The sequence below is a fragment of the Schistocerca nitens genome, chromosome 7, assembly GCF_023898315.1.
Source record: "Schistocerca nitens isolate TAMUIC-IGC-003100 chromosome 7, iqSchNite1.1, whole genome shotgun sequence".
Taxonomy (NCBI): domain Eukaryota; kingdom Metazoa; phylum Arthropoda; class Insecta; order Orthoptera; family Acrididae; genus Schistocerca; species Schistocerca nitens.
Genome location: NC_064620.1, coordinates 426,482,834 through 426,501,327, shown reverse-complemented (window position 1 = coordinate 426,501,327; position 18,494 = coordinate 426,482,834). Strand labels below are relative to the sequence as shown.

The following is an 18,494-nucleotide window of genomic DNA, read 5'->3' as shown; positions in this document are numbered from 1 at the left end:
GACTGGATGATCACCCATCCAAGTGCTAGCCCAGCTCGACAGTGCTCGATGATCTGACGGGGACTGATGTTGCCACTGTGGCAAGGCCGTTGGCTGAATTTCAAACATACATTCTCAGAAATTTCTTCCTTAGATTAAGGCCCATGACACTAATAGGCTTCTCTTTGCCAAGAACTCTTTTTGCCAGCGCTAATCTACTTTTGATGTTCTCCTTGAACCATCCATCATTGGTTATTTTGCTGCCTAGGTAGTGCAGTTCATTAACTTCATGTACTTCATGACCATCAATCCTGGTGTTAAGTTCCTCACTATTCACATTTCTGCTATTTCTCATTACTTTCGTCTTTCTTCGGTTGAAATCCGTATCCTATACTCATTGGACTGTTCATTCCATTCATCAGTGCATCTACGAGTAATTATTATTCACTTTCACTCAGGATTGCAATGTCATCAGCGAATCTTATCACTGACCACCTTTAACATTCAATTTTAATTCCACACTTGAACCATTCTTTTATTTGCGCGTGCGGTAGCGTTCTCGCTTTCCACGCCCGGGTTCCCGGGTTCGATTCCCGGCGGGGTCAGGGATTTTCTCTGCCTCGTGATGGCTGGGTGTTGTGTGCTGTCCTTAGGTTAGTTAGGTTTAAGTAGTTCTAAGTTCTAGGGGACTTATGACCACAGCAGTTGAGTCCCATAGTGCTCAGAGCCATTTGAACCATTTTATTTGCGTCATTGCTTCTCCAATGTACACATTGAACAGTAGAGGCGAAAGACTACATCCCCGTCTTACACCCATTTTAATCTGAGCATTTAGTTCTTGGTTGTCCACTCTTATTATTCCCTCTTGGCTCTTGTACATATTATATATTACTCCTATTTTTTTCTGAATTTCTAACATCTTGTACCATTTTCGAGGTCGACAGACCCTATGAAAGTATCTTCATTTTTCTTTAGAATTGCTTCCATTATCAATCTCAACGTCAGAATTGCCTCTCTGGTGCTTTTACCTTTCATAAAGCCAATATGATCGTGATTTAACACTTCCTCAACTTTCCTTTCCATTCTTCTCATATTATTCTTGTCATCAACTTAGAGCCATGAGCTGTTAAACAGGTAGTACGATAATTCCCACACTTGTCAGCTCTTGGAATGTTACATATTTCTTCTGCCTTATTTGACCTTAAGTCCTCCAAAACTCTCTTAATTTTTGATTCTAATACTGGATCTCCTGTCTCTTCTAAATCGACTCCTGTTTCTTCTTCTCATACATCAGACAAATCTTACCCCTCATAGAGGCCTTCACGACACTCTCTTCACCTGTCTGCTCTCTCCTCTGTGTGAAATTGCCATGGCACTCTATGTTACCACCATTGCTTTTAGTGCCACCGAGGGTTGTTTTGACTTTTCTATATGCCGAGTCAGTCTTTCTGACAGTAATTTCTTTTTTAATTTCTTCACATTTTTCATACAGCCATTTCGTCTTAGCTTCCCTGCACTTGCTATTTCTTTCATTCTTCAGCGACTTTTATTTCTGTATTCCTGAATTTCCCTCAACATTTTTGTACTTCCTTCTTTCACCGATTACTGAAGTATTTCTTCTGTTACCTATGGTTTCTTCGTAGCCACCTTTCTATCTATGTTTTCCTTTCCAAATTCTGTGATTGCCTTTTTATAGAGAAGTCCATTCCTCTTCAACTGTACTGCCTACTGAGCTATCCCTTATTGCTGTATCTATAACCTTAGAGAACTTCAAGTGTATTTCATCATTCCTTAGCACAACTGTACCCCACTCCTTTGCATATTGATTCTACCGTACATATCGTGTGAACTTTAGCAAGCTCTTCATCACCACTACATTGTGATCTGAGTCTGTATCTGCTGCTGGGTATGCCTTACAGTCTAGTATGTCATTTCGGAATCTCTGTCTGACTGGAATCTTGCCGTATCACCCGCCTTTTCCAAGTACACCTCCTCGTTTTGTGATTCTTCAACAGAGTAGTCGCTATTACTAGCTGAAATTTATTGCAGAACTCAATTAGTCTTTCTCCTCTCTCATTCGTTGTTCCAAGCCCACACTATCCTGTAACCTTTTCTCCTTCCCTTACAACTGCATTCCTGTCCCCACGACTATTAGATTTTCATCTCCCTTTTCACTATCCTCATATACTTTCTCTATCTCTTCATTTTCAGCTCGAACTATTATTGTCGGTGTTGGTTTGTTGTCGATTCTCATGACAACCACCCTGCCCCTGAACTATTCACAGTAGCAGACACTCTGCCCCACTTTCCTATTCAGAATGAATCCTACTCTTGTTACACCATTGTCTGCAGCTGTTGATATTACCCTATACTCATGTGACTTCACTTCACCGACCCCTACCGTATCTAGAGTGAGCCTTTGCATTTCCTTTCTCAGATTTTCTAGTTTCCTTTCGCTGGTTATTCAATCTTTTTCTCATGATCACGCATCCTTTGGTAGCCCACTCCCGGCTTATTCGAATGGGGATGTACACTTTCATAAAATTTCAAGGTAAATACATTTCTTATATTAAGTTCCACATGGTTGCATATGACAGATTGTGGAACGGAAGCAACTGTAATGCGAAACATGAAAACAGTAAAACTACAGCATGTGGTAATAATGTGTATATACTAAATGTTTTTCAAATTTGTGAGTACTTTCTTAAAGACTGGAATTTATTTATGTGGAGGTGGCAAAGGGAACTTTTCCGGTAATTTAATAGAAAGAAAATAAAAGGCCATGCTGTCAAAACTTCAGTGAAACATGTCCGGGTATGAGAAGAAAAGAAAAAAAATGTTTTGTTGAAGGTGGTCCTTTCTAAAAACAAATTTATGTGTTTGTTCATTTGACTCCAGAGGAGTTATCTTCCAAAGTATTAAAACTACAAACACTGTGTCAATGTTGGACAGATGAGAGAAAATGCAAGTTTCTGCTGGAGAAACGAATGAGCTGTTGCGCCGTGGTTTGACCCAGAGTTATAAGCTGTTCCTGTGTTACTTCATCAGAGTGACATTGTTTGGAGAGGAGCGCCCTTCAACTCGATGAATAGGTGATGTATACCATGAGTGAGTATTCAATACCCAACAGCACTCATTCAGTATGCTAACATTGCAGAAGACTCCAGGCTGAATCTGTGAAAGCAGGAGTGGCGACACCTCAGCGCAAAGACAGATTCTGGAAGAGCAGAACACTCAGTGGTTACAGTCATAGTATCCCAACGATCACAACTGGCAGCTGCTGCTGTTGCAGAAATGGTAATTTGCGTGAGACACACACACACACACACACAAAAGTTAGTCTCAGTGTTAATAGAAGTGTTCAGTTGTGCACAGTGTATCAAGTGATGCAGTTGACACTAGTCAATAACCTCAAGAAGTCCACTTGTAGTCAAATATGAAGCAACCAACCACTGCTGACAGACTTTAATGTGAATAGCTGCAAGCCTCTGCTTGAATTAAATCTGTATACAGTCAGCTAGGTGCCATTTCACCATCGGGTAACCCACTGGGCGACTACCTTCTGTTGATGGCCGCCACCCTGGCGAGCTGTGGGTTTGAGCCTGGGCCATCTATCTGCATATTGCTGTCCAACATCCCGGGTGGGTCTACATTGTTCTTCTCCATTATCCAGAGTAGACACACACCATTGTGAGAAGTCATTCTGGAGGTTGCAGTTTGATCCTGCTCACTTCAGTGGTCAGCAACAACCAAGCTGCCTTGCATCAGCACACTGTTGCAGTGCTGAAGCAGCACGCCACCGCCAGCCACATCACACATGTGTCACCTACATGGTGGGTAGCTTCTGATGCTAGTACACGGCTGCAACTATGGCTCACTACCTCATGAAAGGCGACTGACCATCCATCCAGCTTCGATTCTGCCACTTCAAGTTATGAATAAAGGAATTCTCTACCAGAGATATTTTATTGATGGGCCATCATTCGACTTCAGTCCCACCCGCAGTCCCAGACCACCACCACCACCACCACCACCACCACCACCGTAGGTGGACTGCACCTCATCCTGATATAGCACCATCCCAGTACACCCACCACCATATGGGTCATGACTTAACCGCTACAAAACTATTCACTCTACTGAAGATGTCTTAATATAAAATGTGACTCATGTAGGGAACATAAATATAGTGCAGTAAGAAATTGGCGCTTTAATTTCTAAAATTTCTACAAGCAATATTTTGTAAAGATGGGCAGGCAGACGATCTTTGTGTAGTAATTTTTTTCATGAAACTTCCTGGCAGATTAAAACTGTGTGCCCGACCGAGATTCGAACTCTGGACCTTTGCCTTTCGCGGGCAAGTGCTCTACCAACTGAGCTACCGAAGCACGACTCACGGCCGGCACTCACAGCTTTACTTCTGCCAGTACCTCGTCTCCCACCTTCCAAACTTTACAGAAGCTCTCCTGCGAACCTTGCAGAACTAGCACTCCTGAAAGAAAGGATATTGCGGAGACATGGCTTAACCACAGCCTGGGGGATGTTTCCAGAATGAGATTTTCACTCTGCAGCGGAGTGTGCGCTGATATGAAACTTCCTGGCAGATTAAAACTGTGTGCCCGACCGAGATTCGAACTCGGGACCTTTGCCTTTCGCGGGCAAGTGCTCTACCAACTGAGCTACCGAAGCACGACTCACGGCCGGCACTCACAGCTTTACTTCTGCCAGTACCTCGTCTCTCACCTTCCAAAACTTTACAGAAGTGCTAGTTCTGCAAGATTCGCAGGAGAGCTTCTGTAAAGTTTGGAAGGTGGGAGACGAGGTACTGGCAGAAGTAAAGCTGTGAGTGCCGGCCGTGAGTCGTGCTTCGGTAGCGCAGTTGGTAGAGCACTTGCCCGCGAAATGCAAAGGTCCCGAGTTCGAATCTCGGTCGGGCACACAGTTTTAATCTGCCAGGAAGTTTCATATCAGCGCACACTCCGCTGCAGAGTGAAAATCTCATTCTGGAAACATCCCCCAGGCTGTGGCTAAGCCATGTCTCCGCAATATCCTTTCTTTCAGGAGTGCTAGTTCTGCAAGGTTCGCAGGAGAGCTTCTGTGAAGTTTGGAAGGTGGGAGACGAGGTACTGGCAGAAGTAAAGCTGTGAGTGCCGGCCGTGAGTCGTGCTTCGGTAGCTCAGTTGGTAGAGCACTTGCCCGCGAAAGGCAAAGGTCCCGAGTTCGAATCTCGGTCGGGCACACAGTTTTAATCTGCCAGGAAGTTTCATATCAGCGCACACTCCGCTGCAGAGTGAAAATCTCATTCTGGAAACATCCCCCAGGCTGTGGCTAAGCCATGTCTCCGCAATATCCTTTCTTTCAGGAGTGCTAGTTCTGCAAGGTTCGCAGGAGAGCTTCTGTAAAGTTTGGAAGGTGGGAGACGAGGTACTGGCAGAAGTAAAGCTGTGAGTGCCGGCCGTGAGTCGTGCTTCGGTAGCGCAGTTGGTAGAGCACTTGCCCGCGAAAGGCAAAGGTCCCGAGTTCGAATCTCGGTCGGGCACACAGTTTTAATCTGCCAGGAAGTTTCATATCAGCGCACACTCCGCTGCAGAGTGAAAATCTCATTCTGGAAACACCCCCCAGGCTGTGGCTAAGCCATGTCTCAGCAATATCCTTTCTTTCAGGAGTGCTACTTCTGCAAGTTTCGCAGGAGAGCTTCTGTAAAGTTTGGAAGGTGGGAGACGAGGTACTGGCAGAAGTAAAGCTGTGAGTGCCGGCCGTGAGTCGTGCTTCGGTAGCTCAGTTGGTAGAGCACTTGCCCGCGAAAGGCAAAGGTCCCGAGTTCGAATCTCGGTCGGGCACACAGTTTTAATCTGCCAGGAAGTTTCGTATCAGCGCACACTCCGCTGCAGAGTGAAAATCTCATGCTGGAATTTTTTTCATACTTACCTCACAGTTATTATTATTTATGGCGTATGTAAATTTGGTTGTTCTGTGTTCAGTACAATGATCTGTTTGATGCAAATCTCCACATTGAGACATTTCTCTCTGTAACTAACGCAACGTACATCCATTTGGACCAGGTTACTCCTACATTTGATCTCCGTCTACACATGCCTCTGTTACCTAACTGACGGTCCATTATGCCTCAGGAAGTGTCACATCAACCAGTCCCTTCGTTTGGGCAGGTTGAGTAATAAATTTCTTTCTTCCCCAATTCGGTTCAGAGGCTCACCATTAGTTATCCGATCTACCCGTCTAATCTTAGGCAGTCTTCTGTAGCAACACATTTTCCTCATATCGTAACAGGTGTCCTATCACACTGTCCCTCCTTGACAGTGTTTTCCATACGTTCCTTTTTTCGATGATTCCGCGGAGAGCCTCCTCCTGTAGTGTCACATCTCAAACGCTTCTATTTCCTGATTTTCCAGTGTGTCCCACAATCCATGATCTAGAACTACACAACGCTGTGCACCGAAAATACGTTCTCAGAAGATTCTTTCTCAAATTGAGGTATCTGTTACTAATAGACTACTCTTGGTCAGGAATGCCCTCTTGGCCTGCGCTAATCTGCTTTTTATGTCCTCCTTGCCTCGTTCATCAAGTATTATTTTGCCACCAAGGTAGCAGAATTCATCAACGACATGTTCACCAATTTTGATGTCCACTTTATCGCTATTCTTTTTTCTGCTACTTCTCCATACCTTTGTCTTTCTTTGTTTCATCCTCTATCCCTATTCTGTACCTATTAGGTTGTTCATTCCATCGAGCAAGTCCTGTAACTTTTCTTACTTTTCTTCACTTTCACAGAGGATAGCACAGTCTTCAGAGACTCTTCTTGATATTTAATCCTGAATTTTAACCCCAATCCTATAGGATTATTTTATAGCTTTCATTACTTCATTGTTTGAGCAGTAGGGGCGAAATACTGCATCCATGAGTTACACCCGTTTTAAGTCGATCATTTAGTTCTTTGTGTTAAATTCTTATTGAACCCTCTTGATTGTTGTACATATTGAATAATACTCGTCTTTTTCTGTACCTTTTCGGATTTCGAGCATCTTGCACGATTTTACACTGTAAAATCATTTTCCAGGTCGAAACATATGTCAGCCAGTGCATCCATGAAACATCAGACTGATTGTGCGACAGTTCTCCCACTTATCTGTCCTTGCTCTATTGGGAAATGTGTGGAAGGTATTTTTAATAAGTCTGATGGTATGTCTCCAGAGCCATATATTCTGAAAACCGACCTGAATAGTTGTTCGATTGCCACTTTCCCCCAATTACTGCAGAAACTTTGAATAAAATTTATCTATGTCGTCTGCCTTATTTGATCGCAAGTCTTCCAACGCTATCACTAATATTGGATCCTCTATGTTTTCCAAATTTTCTCCCCTTTCTATTTATGTCACGTCATGAGACAATTGCCACCCATCCCTCCATCGCAGAGGCGTTCAGTGGACACTTCCCGTGTTTAACAGTGGAATTCCTCTTATACAATTAATGTTGTCGCCTTTCCTTTTAATTTCACCGAAGGTTCCTTTTACTTTTTCATTTACACACGTTTCTCCTGCAGCCAATTCATCTTGGCCCGCTTTTCGCTATTTGTTTCAATCCTAAGCGTACTTGCTGTATTTTCCTGAACATTTTTGTACCTCTTACGTCCATCAGTTGAGCTATTTCGTCTATTACCGAAGGTTTCATCGCACCTACCTTCGTTGTACACAAGTTTGTCTCTGTGGTTGCCCTTTTCAGATACGACCATTTCTCTCTGACTGAACTAAGTACTGTTGTATCTATTATCACAATATCTACAGACTAGGTAACTTCAAATGCACCTCATCATTCCCCAGTACTTCAGTGTCCCACTTCTGTTAACACATTCTTCAGGGCGACGCTCTTAAATATCAGTCTAGTCTTCATCATCCTAAATTGTGATCTGATTCTGTGTCTACTGCTGAATGTGTTTTAGGATTCAATACATGATTTGGGAATCTATGATCATGATGTAATCCAGCAAGAATTTATCCTTGTCTCCAAAGCTTTTGCAAGTATACCACCTCCTCTTGCGATTTGTGAACAACGTGCTCACTACTACCAGCTGAAACTTATAGCAGAACTCAATTACTCTCACCTTTCTCATTCGTACCATCTAGCCCATATTCTCCCTAAGTCTGTCCTCTATTCCTATCACGTTCGACATTGCTGGTCTTTCCCTTATATGACGATAGGTGGGAACACCTAGGAACGTTGTCTACATCTCCATCTACATTTATACTCCACAAGCCACCCAACGGTGCGTGGCGGAGGGCACTTTACATGCCACTGTCATTACCTCCCTTTCCTGTTCCAGTCGCGTATGGTTCGCGGGAAGAACGACTGCCGGAAAGCCTCCGTGCGCGTTCGAATCTCTCTAATTTTACATTCGTGATCTCCTCGGACGGTATAAGTAGGGGAAAGCAATATATTCGATACCTCATCCAGAAACGCACCCTCTCGAAACCTGGACAGCAAGATACACAGCGATGCAGAGCGCCTCTCTTGCAGAGTCTGCCACTTGAGTTTGCTAAACATCTCCGTAACGCTATCACGCTTACCAAATAACCCTGTGACGAAACGCGCCGCTCTTCTTTGGATCTTCTCTATCTCCTCTGTGAACCAGACCAGGTACGGATCCCACACTGATGAGCAATACTCAAGTATTGGTCGAACGAGTTTAACCACCTCCTTTGATGATGGACTACATTTTCTAAGGACTCTTCCAATGAATCTCAACCTGGGACCCGCCTTGCCAATGATTAATTTTATTGGATCATTCCACTTCAAATCGTTCCGTACGCATACTCCAGATATTTTACGGGAGTAACTGCTACCAGTGTGTGTTCTACTATCATATAATCTACAATAAAGGATCCTTCTTTCTATATATTCGCAGTGCATTACATTTGTCTATGTTAAGGGTCAGTTGCCACTCCCTGCACCAAGTGCCTGTCCGCTGCAGATCTTCCTGCATTTCGCTGCAATTTTCTAATGCTGCAACTTCTCTGTATACTACAGCATCATCCGCGAAAAGCGACATGGAACTTCCGACACTATCTACTAGGTCATATATATATTATATTGTGAAAAGCAATGGTCCCACAACACTCCCCTGTGGCACGCCAGAGGTTACTTTAACGTCTGTAGACTTCTCTCCATTGAGAACAACATGCTGTTTTCTGTTTGCTAAAAACTCTTCAATCCAGCCACACAGCTGGTCTGATATTCCGTAGGCTCTTACTTTGTTTATCAGGCGAAAAATGGTTCAAATGGCTCTGAGCACTATGCTACTTAACATCTGAGGTCATCAGTCCCCTAGAACTTAGAACTACTTAAACCTAACTAACCTAAGGACATCACACACATCCACGCCCGAGGCAGGATTCGAAACTGCGTCCGTAGCAGTCGCGCGGTTCCGGACTGAAGCGCCTAGAACCGCTCGGCCACCAAAGCCGGCGTTTATCAGGCGACAGTGCGGAACTGTATCGAACGCCTTCCGGAAGTCAAGGAAAATGGCATCTACCTGGGAGCCTGTATCTGATATTTTCTGGGTCTCATGAACAAATAAAGCGAGTTGGGTCTCACACGATCGCTGTTTCCGGAATCCATGTTGATTCCTACAGAGTAGATTCTGGGTTTCCAGAAACAACATGATACGCGAGCAAAAAACATGTTCTAAAATTCTACAACAGATCGACGTCAGAGATATAGGTCTATAGTTTTGCGCATCTGCTCGACGACCCTTCTTAAAGACTGGAACTACCTGTGCTCTTTTCCAATCATTTAGAGCCTTCCGTTCCTCTAGAGACTTGCGGTCCACGGCTGTTAGAAGGCGGGCAAGTTCTTTCGCATTCTCTGTGTGGAATCGAATTGGTATCCCGTCAGGTCCAGTGGACCTTCTTCTGTTGAGTGATTTCAGTTGCTTTTCTATACCTTGGACACTTATTTCGATGTCAGTCATTTTTTCGTTCGTACGAGGATTTAGAGAAGGAACTGCAGTACGGTCTTCCTCTGTGAAACAGCTTTGGAAAAAGGTGTTTAGTATTTCAGCTTTACACGTGTCATCCTCTGTTTCAATGCCACTATCATCCCAGAGTGTCTGAATATGCTGTTTCGATTCACTTACTGATTTAACGTAAGACCAGTGTCGAAGATCATCGTTATGGTGGTCGACGTATTACGGTGTAGGGAGGCATAATGTTGCATTGGCGTTCTGAACTCCAGGTTATTGTGAAACTGTACTCCTTCCCCATGTGGGTCTTCTCAGACTGCTTCATCTCAGACTTCATTTCTATGGAAGACAATGTGCGACCGCATCGAACTGCCCATGTGGAAAGCTCTTTCAACGAACGGATATTCAGAGAATGGTCTGGCCTGACCGTTGCCCCAACTTAAATCCATCGAGCCAATGTGGGATGTGTTGGGGAGCTGTATAACAGCACGTCCACAGGCACCAACAACCACCCAGCAGCTGTCAGCGGCGATGGTGAAGGAATGGAACTCCCTGACACGAGAACTTCTTACCAACCTTGTGGCCAGCATAGCAGCACGTTTCGCAGCTTGTACTTCTGTCCGTGGTGATCACACATCCTATTTTGAATCGTGTTCCGCTTTTATAATGTTCAGGGGACCATGACAAACTGCGGTGACTTTATTGTAACTATTTATTGTGTGTGATAAAACTGTCATTCCTGTTCGTCTCATTGCGAATTTCATTTTGTTGCTTTCCGTACTATACTGTAACAGTTCTTCCTATTTATGGTCCAAGTTTGTTTGAGCTACGTTACTTGGCAGTGATACATCATGTGAAAGCTACTTTCTTCCTTAAGTTTTGCACACCATCGTACTTCCTCCATCTCTTCATCTTCTGCTAGCGTACAGGTAAACCTGGACTATTTTCGTTGACTTGTAGGTTGGGTCATGTTACCGTTTTCTTGGTCATTCTATATTTTTCTCATTGTTACCTCACCCTTGGTAGTACCCCTCTCGCAGATTGTAATGGACTTTTGCCAGTGGAGGGATCACCATGACAGTTATTCAATTACAGGCCACATGACCTGTGGTTACACTTACATGTCTTTAATGCAATGGTTGCCATTACCTTGTGCATCCTCACGCAGTTGATCATAGCTGATCGTTCTATTTTTGCCACGCCAAGAGCAAGAGGGTGCACCAGACCTCTGTCCACTCCACCGCCCTCTTTGACAAGCCAGCTGGCAGAACAAGGCTGACTACTTACAGCAGAAGTCTTCTGCTGCCACTGCTGTTGTTTTTTATTCTAAACTTAATTAGTGGCTGAGATCGAACCAGGATGACTCGATTTCTAGCCACAGACGTTACTCCTAGAGCATACTTAATCTTTTGAATGCTAGAGAACTGCTTACTGCTTTCTGCATTCCATGCTGAATATGGCTTTGTTATCACTGTACTGTATGCTCCTACCTGCGCTGAGAGGGGACGTTCCAGCCGCTGTGAAATACGTATCATCCAATTTTAAAAGAAATGTTCAGTTAAGGAAATCTGAGTTTTGCGCGTCTTACAGTCTGGCATCTTTGCTTAATAAAGAAGTGGAGTTCTTTATTGGCCATAATTACTGTGCTGCATCAAATTAAGTAAAGCACTGCACGAAATTAGAGAGATTGCAGTGGTAAAATCGCATTGTGTAAACGCTGAATATGGTTGATTTTAGCTCATACATTACTGTGTGTGAAATACAGAGGGCGGAATTTTATTTAAAATTGAGAGGAGAACGATATCTGATTTCGTTCTCCATTTATTGATTTTTATATACGATGGACGATCGAGCGCAGTGGGTCCAATTTCACCTCTGCATCATAACGATCGTCATATTTCATACGAGGATTTTTGCAAACGACACCACTCAAAGAGGCATGTACGATAAATACTCAAAACGTTTTTAGTCGCCGATATAGAGAAGTAACTCGTCCAAACCAGTGAGAGAGTCGGCGGAGTTGGACGCGTAAACACGTCAACAGTGCATAAAGAAAAACAACGTCCGCGTTTAAGCACGACTTCAGCATCGGGGAGGCGGCGGAACATGACGAGGTAACTATTGCACAGCAGTCAACAGCGGCTTACGTCGCTCCTGACAATGAGCTTGCTGGACTGCTCCTGCCAGCAAGGCACCAATGGCAGCCAGGCACTGTCTGTGTCCACTGCGTTGCTAGCTTCCACTGTGGAAAGCATTGTGCCTGTCAAGTCTGAAGTAGGAAACATCACTTAGAGAGGTAGATAGAATAAGCAACGAAGAGGTGCTGAATTAAGTCGGTAAGACTAGAAGAAGGGAACAGCACATAGGATACACACTAAGTCAACAAGGAACAGTCATTTTGATAGAGATATGGGCAATAATAATTGTAGAAGACAAACACCTAACGGTAGTAAGCAGTTTCAAATCGATTTAGGCTGCAGTAACTATGCAGAATGGAGAGACTTGCACAGGATGGATCAGCCTAGAACACGACGACGACGACGACGACAAAGCTATTACAAATACAGGGCTATTACAAATGATTGAAGCGATTTCATAAATTCACTGTAGCTCCATTCATTGACATATGGTCACGACACACTACAAATACGTAGAAAAACTCAAAGTTTTGTTCGGCTGAAGCCGCACTTCAGGTTTCTGCCGCCAGAGCGCTCGAGAGCGCAGTGAGACAAAATGGCGACAGGAGCCGAGAAAGCGTATGTCGTGCTTGAAATGAACGCACATCAGTCAGTCATAACAGTGCAACGACACTTCAGGACGAAGTTCAACAAAGATCCACCAACTGCTAACTCCATTCGGCGATGGTATGCGCAGTTTAAAGCTTCTAGATGCCTCTGTAAGGGGAAATCAACGGGTCGGCCTGCAGTGAGCGAAGAAACGGTTGAACGCGTGCGGGCATGTCTCACGCGTAGCCCGCGGAAGTCGACGAATAAAGCAAGCAGGGAGCTAAACGTACCACAGCCGACGGTTTGGAAAATCTTACGGAAAAGGCTAAAGCAGAAGCCTTACCGTTTACAATTGCTACAAGCCCTGACACCCGATGACAAAGTCAAACGCTTTGAATTTTCGGCGCGGTTGCAACAGCTCATGGAAGAGGATGCGTTCAGTGCGAAACTTGTTTTCAGTGATGAAGCAACATTTTTTCTTAATGGTGAAGTGAACAGACACAATGTGCGAATCTGGGTGGTAGAGAATCCTCACGCATTTGTGCAGCAAATTCGCAATTCACCAAAAGTTAACGTGTCTTGTGCAATCTCACGGTTTAAAGTTTACGGCCCCTTTTTCTTCTGCGAAAAAAACATTACAGGACACGTGTATCTGGACATGCTGGAAAATTGGCTCATGCCACAACTGGAGACCGACAGCGCCGACTTCATCTTTCAACAGGATGGTGCTCCACCGCACTTCCATCATGATGTTCGGCATTTCTTAATCAGGAGATTGGAAAACCGATGGATCGGTTGTGGTGGAGATCATGATCAGCAATTCATGTCATAGCCTCTACGCTCTCCCTACTTAACCCCATGCGATTTCTTTCTGTGGGGTTTTGTGAAAGATTCAGTGTTTAAACCTCCTCTACCAAGAAACGTGCCAGAACTGCGAGCTCGCATCAACGATGCTTTCGAACTCATTGATGGGGACATGCTGCGCCGAGTGTGGGAGGAACTTGATTATCGGCTTGATGTCTGCCGAATCACTAAAGGGGCACATATCGAACATTTGTGAATGCCTAAAAAAACTTTTTGAGTTCTTGTATGTGTGTGCAAAGCATTGTGAAAATATCTCAAATAATAAAGTTATTGTAGAGCTGTGAAATCGCTTCAATCATTTGTAATAACTCTGTATACACACCCTGCTTCTTTCGTGATATCTGCATGAAAATAAGAATTACTAGAAGCTGAATTGAAATAAACTTTTTTGAAAGCCACAGGCGGAGATTACCATATTTAACGATCACACAAAAGCTGTAGACCCATATTTCACACCAAACTACTGTACTTAAGTTCACTCAGATGCGACCTTACCTCTCAGTCATGGTGCTCCTGGACTTCGTTTTGCTTTTCCCTCTCTTCTTGCTTTGTCCTGAATCGACCTGTAAATAAACAGATTTTTATTAATTTTTTTGTATTTTAGCGATTTAGCTTATTCATTTTTATGCTCTATCGTTTCCAACCGTTTTGAGAACAGTTTAGTGTACACAGGCTGTAGGCAAACAATTCATTATCAAAATATTTACAGAGTTACAAAACTAAAAATATTTTATAACGTTGTAAATTGACTCCACATATACGCAGTCATAATCCAACATGGTTGCTACCCAATATAAGTGTACGATCCAACAAGAAATTTGACACATTTCTCGTGTCTCAGGAAAGAACGTGCACCCTTACAATTATGCCCTTAACTGATATATTGTTACTAGGGAGTAACGCTGACAAGAGAAAGATGCAAGTTAACAAAACTGATTTTAGTACGTTATTGTGTCACATCCACAACTTCAAAATCTCCAAACAAATGAAAGTGACAGGCTTACATTTCTGAATGGATGGCAGTTGGACGACTGATTCAAAGTAGCATGCCGTGTATGTATTTATAGGGAGAATTCGTCACGATGGGCAATGTACCATTTGATAACACAGCGTTTTTATGGGGAGAAAATCCTATGTTCTACGACAGAGACAGCCAAGAACTCTGCTCTCGCACGCCATCTCACTCGGCAGAGTGCTGACTTCCTCCTTCAAGCCACGCTGTCTGAACGGGAGGAGGAGAAATCTGTGAAAGCACGACATATGACAAGCCGATTTGTTTCATATTTCCCAAGAACATAGCTCAATCAAAGCAAATTTTTAGTGTTATTTAATTTACTAGTTGCACATGTCGCTGGGCGCGATTTGATATTTTGTGACAAAAAAGAATTTTTTCAGTCATGATTGCGAGTTGAAATATTTTTATTTCCTCAATTAGTGGTTTCGACAGAGTCTAGCTGTCATCTGAACACTTTGCCGTCTGAACGTCTCGTACAAATTTATTCGCTTGGCGCCGACTTCGGATTACTTGGCTTGTCGCCCGCCGTTCTTGACATTATCGAGAGATTATAAATTGTTACGTTTTAATAATCTCATCCTTAGTTCTCGTAAGTTCTCAACCCTTTTCCCCCACTTTCATGAAACTTCGAAGATATACACACGTAAATAAATACAAAATTCGTTTCATATATTTGTTTATTTTCATTGTCTTTCGTACTTAGTATTTCTCTTTCATATGATATGCAGCAAAACAGTCTCCAAGATGCAACGCAACTCCACAAGACTTGGACATTAAGTTTTTTTTGTTTTGTTTTTTTGTTTTTGGAACATACATTGAAGTTTCTTCGTTTTCGTTCATCGTTTCGGAACTACGTAGGCCTGTTGGTGTTGCTCTATGTGACCGGAAATTTGTCAAACGGATCATGATGAGAGATACGGGATGTAATGGCAACCTCCAAGTTTTGCTCCGTGCATTCGTCGTAAATAATCGTATCGTCTCTTTCGTCTGTCATGATGATAGGGCGCAAGTACATATCAAAACAAAAAACTTGTTGACATGTGTAACTTATTGTTACCTAAACAAAATACCAACAGAACGCAAAAGATGTTAAAGTGCTGTCGCCGGCCACTGCGCGATACTATACTCAGGACACCATTGTAGTGTCGCCGGCCACTGAGCGATACCATGCACACGACACCACAGTGGTGTCGCCGGTCAGCAAAGTGTTAAGAACTTCTGGAGACAATATTACCACGCACAAATCGCACAATAATAACGACAGCACAGGAAAGAGTAAAAAGAACTACGACCCGGGAGGAAAGGCTCTACTACGGGGCACATTCTTGGTGCTATGAACTTTTTATTTACTCTGTTTTATGTATTTGACAAGCCAATGTGGTGCTCTTATTTTATAAACGGGGCTTTCTCTCGTTGTTGTTTTGCGACTCAAGCACAGTAGTATTATTTCCAGACGATCTCAAGAAGACAGCTAGTTTCTACCAAAACCAATCACTGAGGAAGAAAATATTGCAAAGATGGGTCTCGGGTGCAAAGATTCTTATTATTTAATTATTTTCGCACTCTGAAGAAACGATAAAATTTGTATCTGCCACAAACTGTCGGCATGAGGGTAGAGACAGAGTGTCGTCACTCAGATTGGCACATAATAGTGACACTTTCAGCTTCATAATTGGGAAATGGTTTCCAAGCACATATTTTGATTGAAAAATTGATATCACATTTGCAGCATAATCGTGGAAAGATGGAAACCCTTGCCAGGGAAAACAGTGTAGATGTCCTGCACGTTATGAACGTAGAAGAATTTGTCTTTTAAACGGGAATTAACATTGTGCATCAACAAGTACCATCTGCAGATGCACATGGAAGCTCTCAACTGAAGCGACGAAAGTTCGTGGAAAACACCTCAAAAACAGATGTAAGATTGACAAAGTCAACAAACTTTTAGAAATCTATTCCTGTAATCCTTTCAACGCCACAGTGGACTGTTCGTACTTCCCGTTTTCTCTAACGCCAGTCAGCTTAGGGAAATGGACGGTGTTTCTTGTCCTTCCCACAGCGCGACTTTCTTTTCAAATACATCCACTTTCACCATGAAATCAGGAGTAAGTTGGTTCTCACCTTGCAGTTTCTTACTGGGGACGTCTGCAGCCAACTCCAATTAAAATGCAAGGTTCGCATACCATTCCAGATCCTCCGATTCTCGATCTTGCTTTCCTTTTTTCTTTTGAAGTTCAACAATAATGGATCTTAAGTCGAAAATTCATTCCAGGTATATCCTTAAGTTAAAAAACCTACTTTCCAATAATATATAACGTCTCCAAGCCCTTCATTTGATTCCATCAAGGACCGTTGCAATTTCAGAAAATTTGCTATTAGCTACCACCAATTTCATCACATGTTCCATGCCTGCATATTTGACACAAAGTGTTTCTTGATGTACGGAACAATGAATCCGGTAAAAATTGTCTGTCGATCATAATTTTTAGCCCTTTCATAGTCAACTAAATGATTAAATTCTTTCTGTTTAGCCTAGTAATGCAGTTCAATGACAATCCTGCGGTACCCGTCGATTATGCGACTACATAATGCATACTGCGAGTTCTCATCCGTCCCCTCTGCGGATTTCCTTTCATTTTTAAAGGATTGTCACGATAGATCGCTAAACCGCCACTTTTTGCGCAAACAGCCACTGGACCTATGAACTTCCTTTATACTAACAAGGGAACCTCCCCATCGCACCCCCCTCAGATTTAGTTATAAATTGACACAGTGGATCGGCCTTGAAAAACTGAACACAGATCAATCGAGAAAACAGGAAGAAGTTGTGTGGAACTATGAAAAAATAAACAAAATATATAAACTGAGTAGTCCAAGTGTAACATATCCAACATCTAGGACTATATAACACGAAGAGCGCCGTGGTCCCGTGGTTAGAGTGAGCAACTGCGAAACGAGAGGTCCTTGGTTTGAGTCCTCCCTCGAGCAAAAATTTTATTTACTTTATTTTCGCTAAGTTACGATCTGACCGTTCATTCATTGACGTCTCTGTTCACTGTAATAAGTTTAGTGTCTGTGTTTTGCGACCGCACCACAAAACCGTGCGATTAGTAGACGAAAGGACGTGCCTCTCCAATAGGAACCGAAAACATTTGATCGCAAATTCATAGGTCAACCGATTCCTCCACAGGAAAACACGTCTGAAATATTCTATACGACACTGGTGACTGCATGTGCGTCACATTACAGAAATATGTTGTCGACCCACCTAACTTGCACACTTGGTGAATGGGTAAAAAGATTCTTCTACCTTGCCCGATTTAGGTTTTCTTGTGGATGTGATAATCACTCCCAAAAAAGTGATGAAAACATTGAGTTTGTCGCATAAATGGCAACAAATGAATGCAACAGTTTCACAGTCGCACAGTTTTCCCTGTGCTCTGTCAAAACATACGTTTTTAACGTTTTCAAGTTTTTCCGTGTGTAGACCGTCAAATCCTGCATGTGTCCAAGCAAATCTGAACATGTCCTGGAATTTTGGAGAGCAAAGTTGATCATGTCTGAGTGCATGAACTCTGATAATTGTCTGAAAATAAAAAATTAAAACTTTTCACTCGACAGAGGGTTGAACCAGGGACCTTCCGTCCCGTACCTGCTCACGGTAACCACGGGACCACGGTGCTCCTCAGTGAACAGGTACCTTAATGTGACATATCTTGCACACGGACTACTCAGTTTGTATATTTTGCTTATTTTTTTCATAGTTCCATACAACTTCTTCCTGTTTTCTCGATTGATCTGTGTTCAGTTTTTCATGGCCTATCCCTGTGCCAACTTATAACTAAATCTGAGGGGGGTGCGATGGGGAGGTTCCCTTGTAAGAACGATGCATAAACCGCTTTTACACCATGAGTCTGCCGAACTGAACAAAGTTGTG

The 18,494-nt window shown here is 43.1% G+C and overlaps 1 protein-coding gene across 1 annotated transcript in view; it reads right to left on the bottom strand.

The window, feature by feature from the left end:
* Positions 1-18,494, bottom strand: part of LOC126195671 (transmembrane protein 26) — a 95,031-nt gene that overhangs the window by 3,467 nt on the left and 73,070 nt on the right. Inside the window, exon 6 of the mRNA XM_049934297.1 lies at positions 14,038-14,105. Coding sequence (XP_049790254.1) covers positions 14,038-14,105 — 68 coding nt within the window. The remainder of the gene's footprint in view (positions 1-14,037; positions 14,106-18,494) is intronic.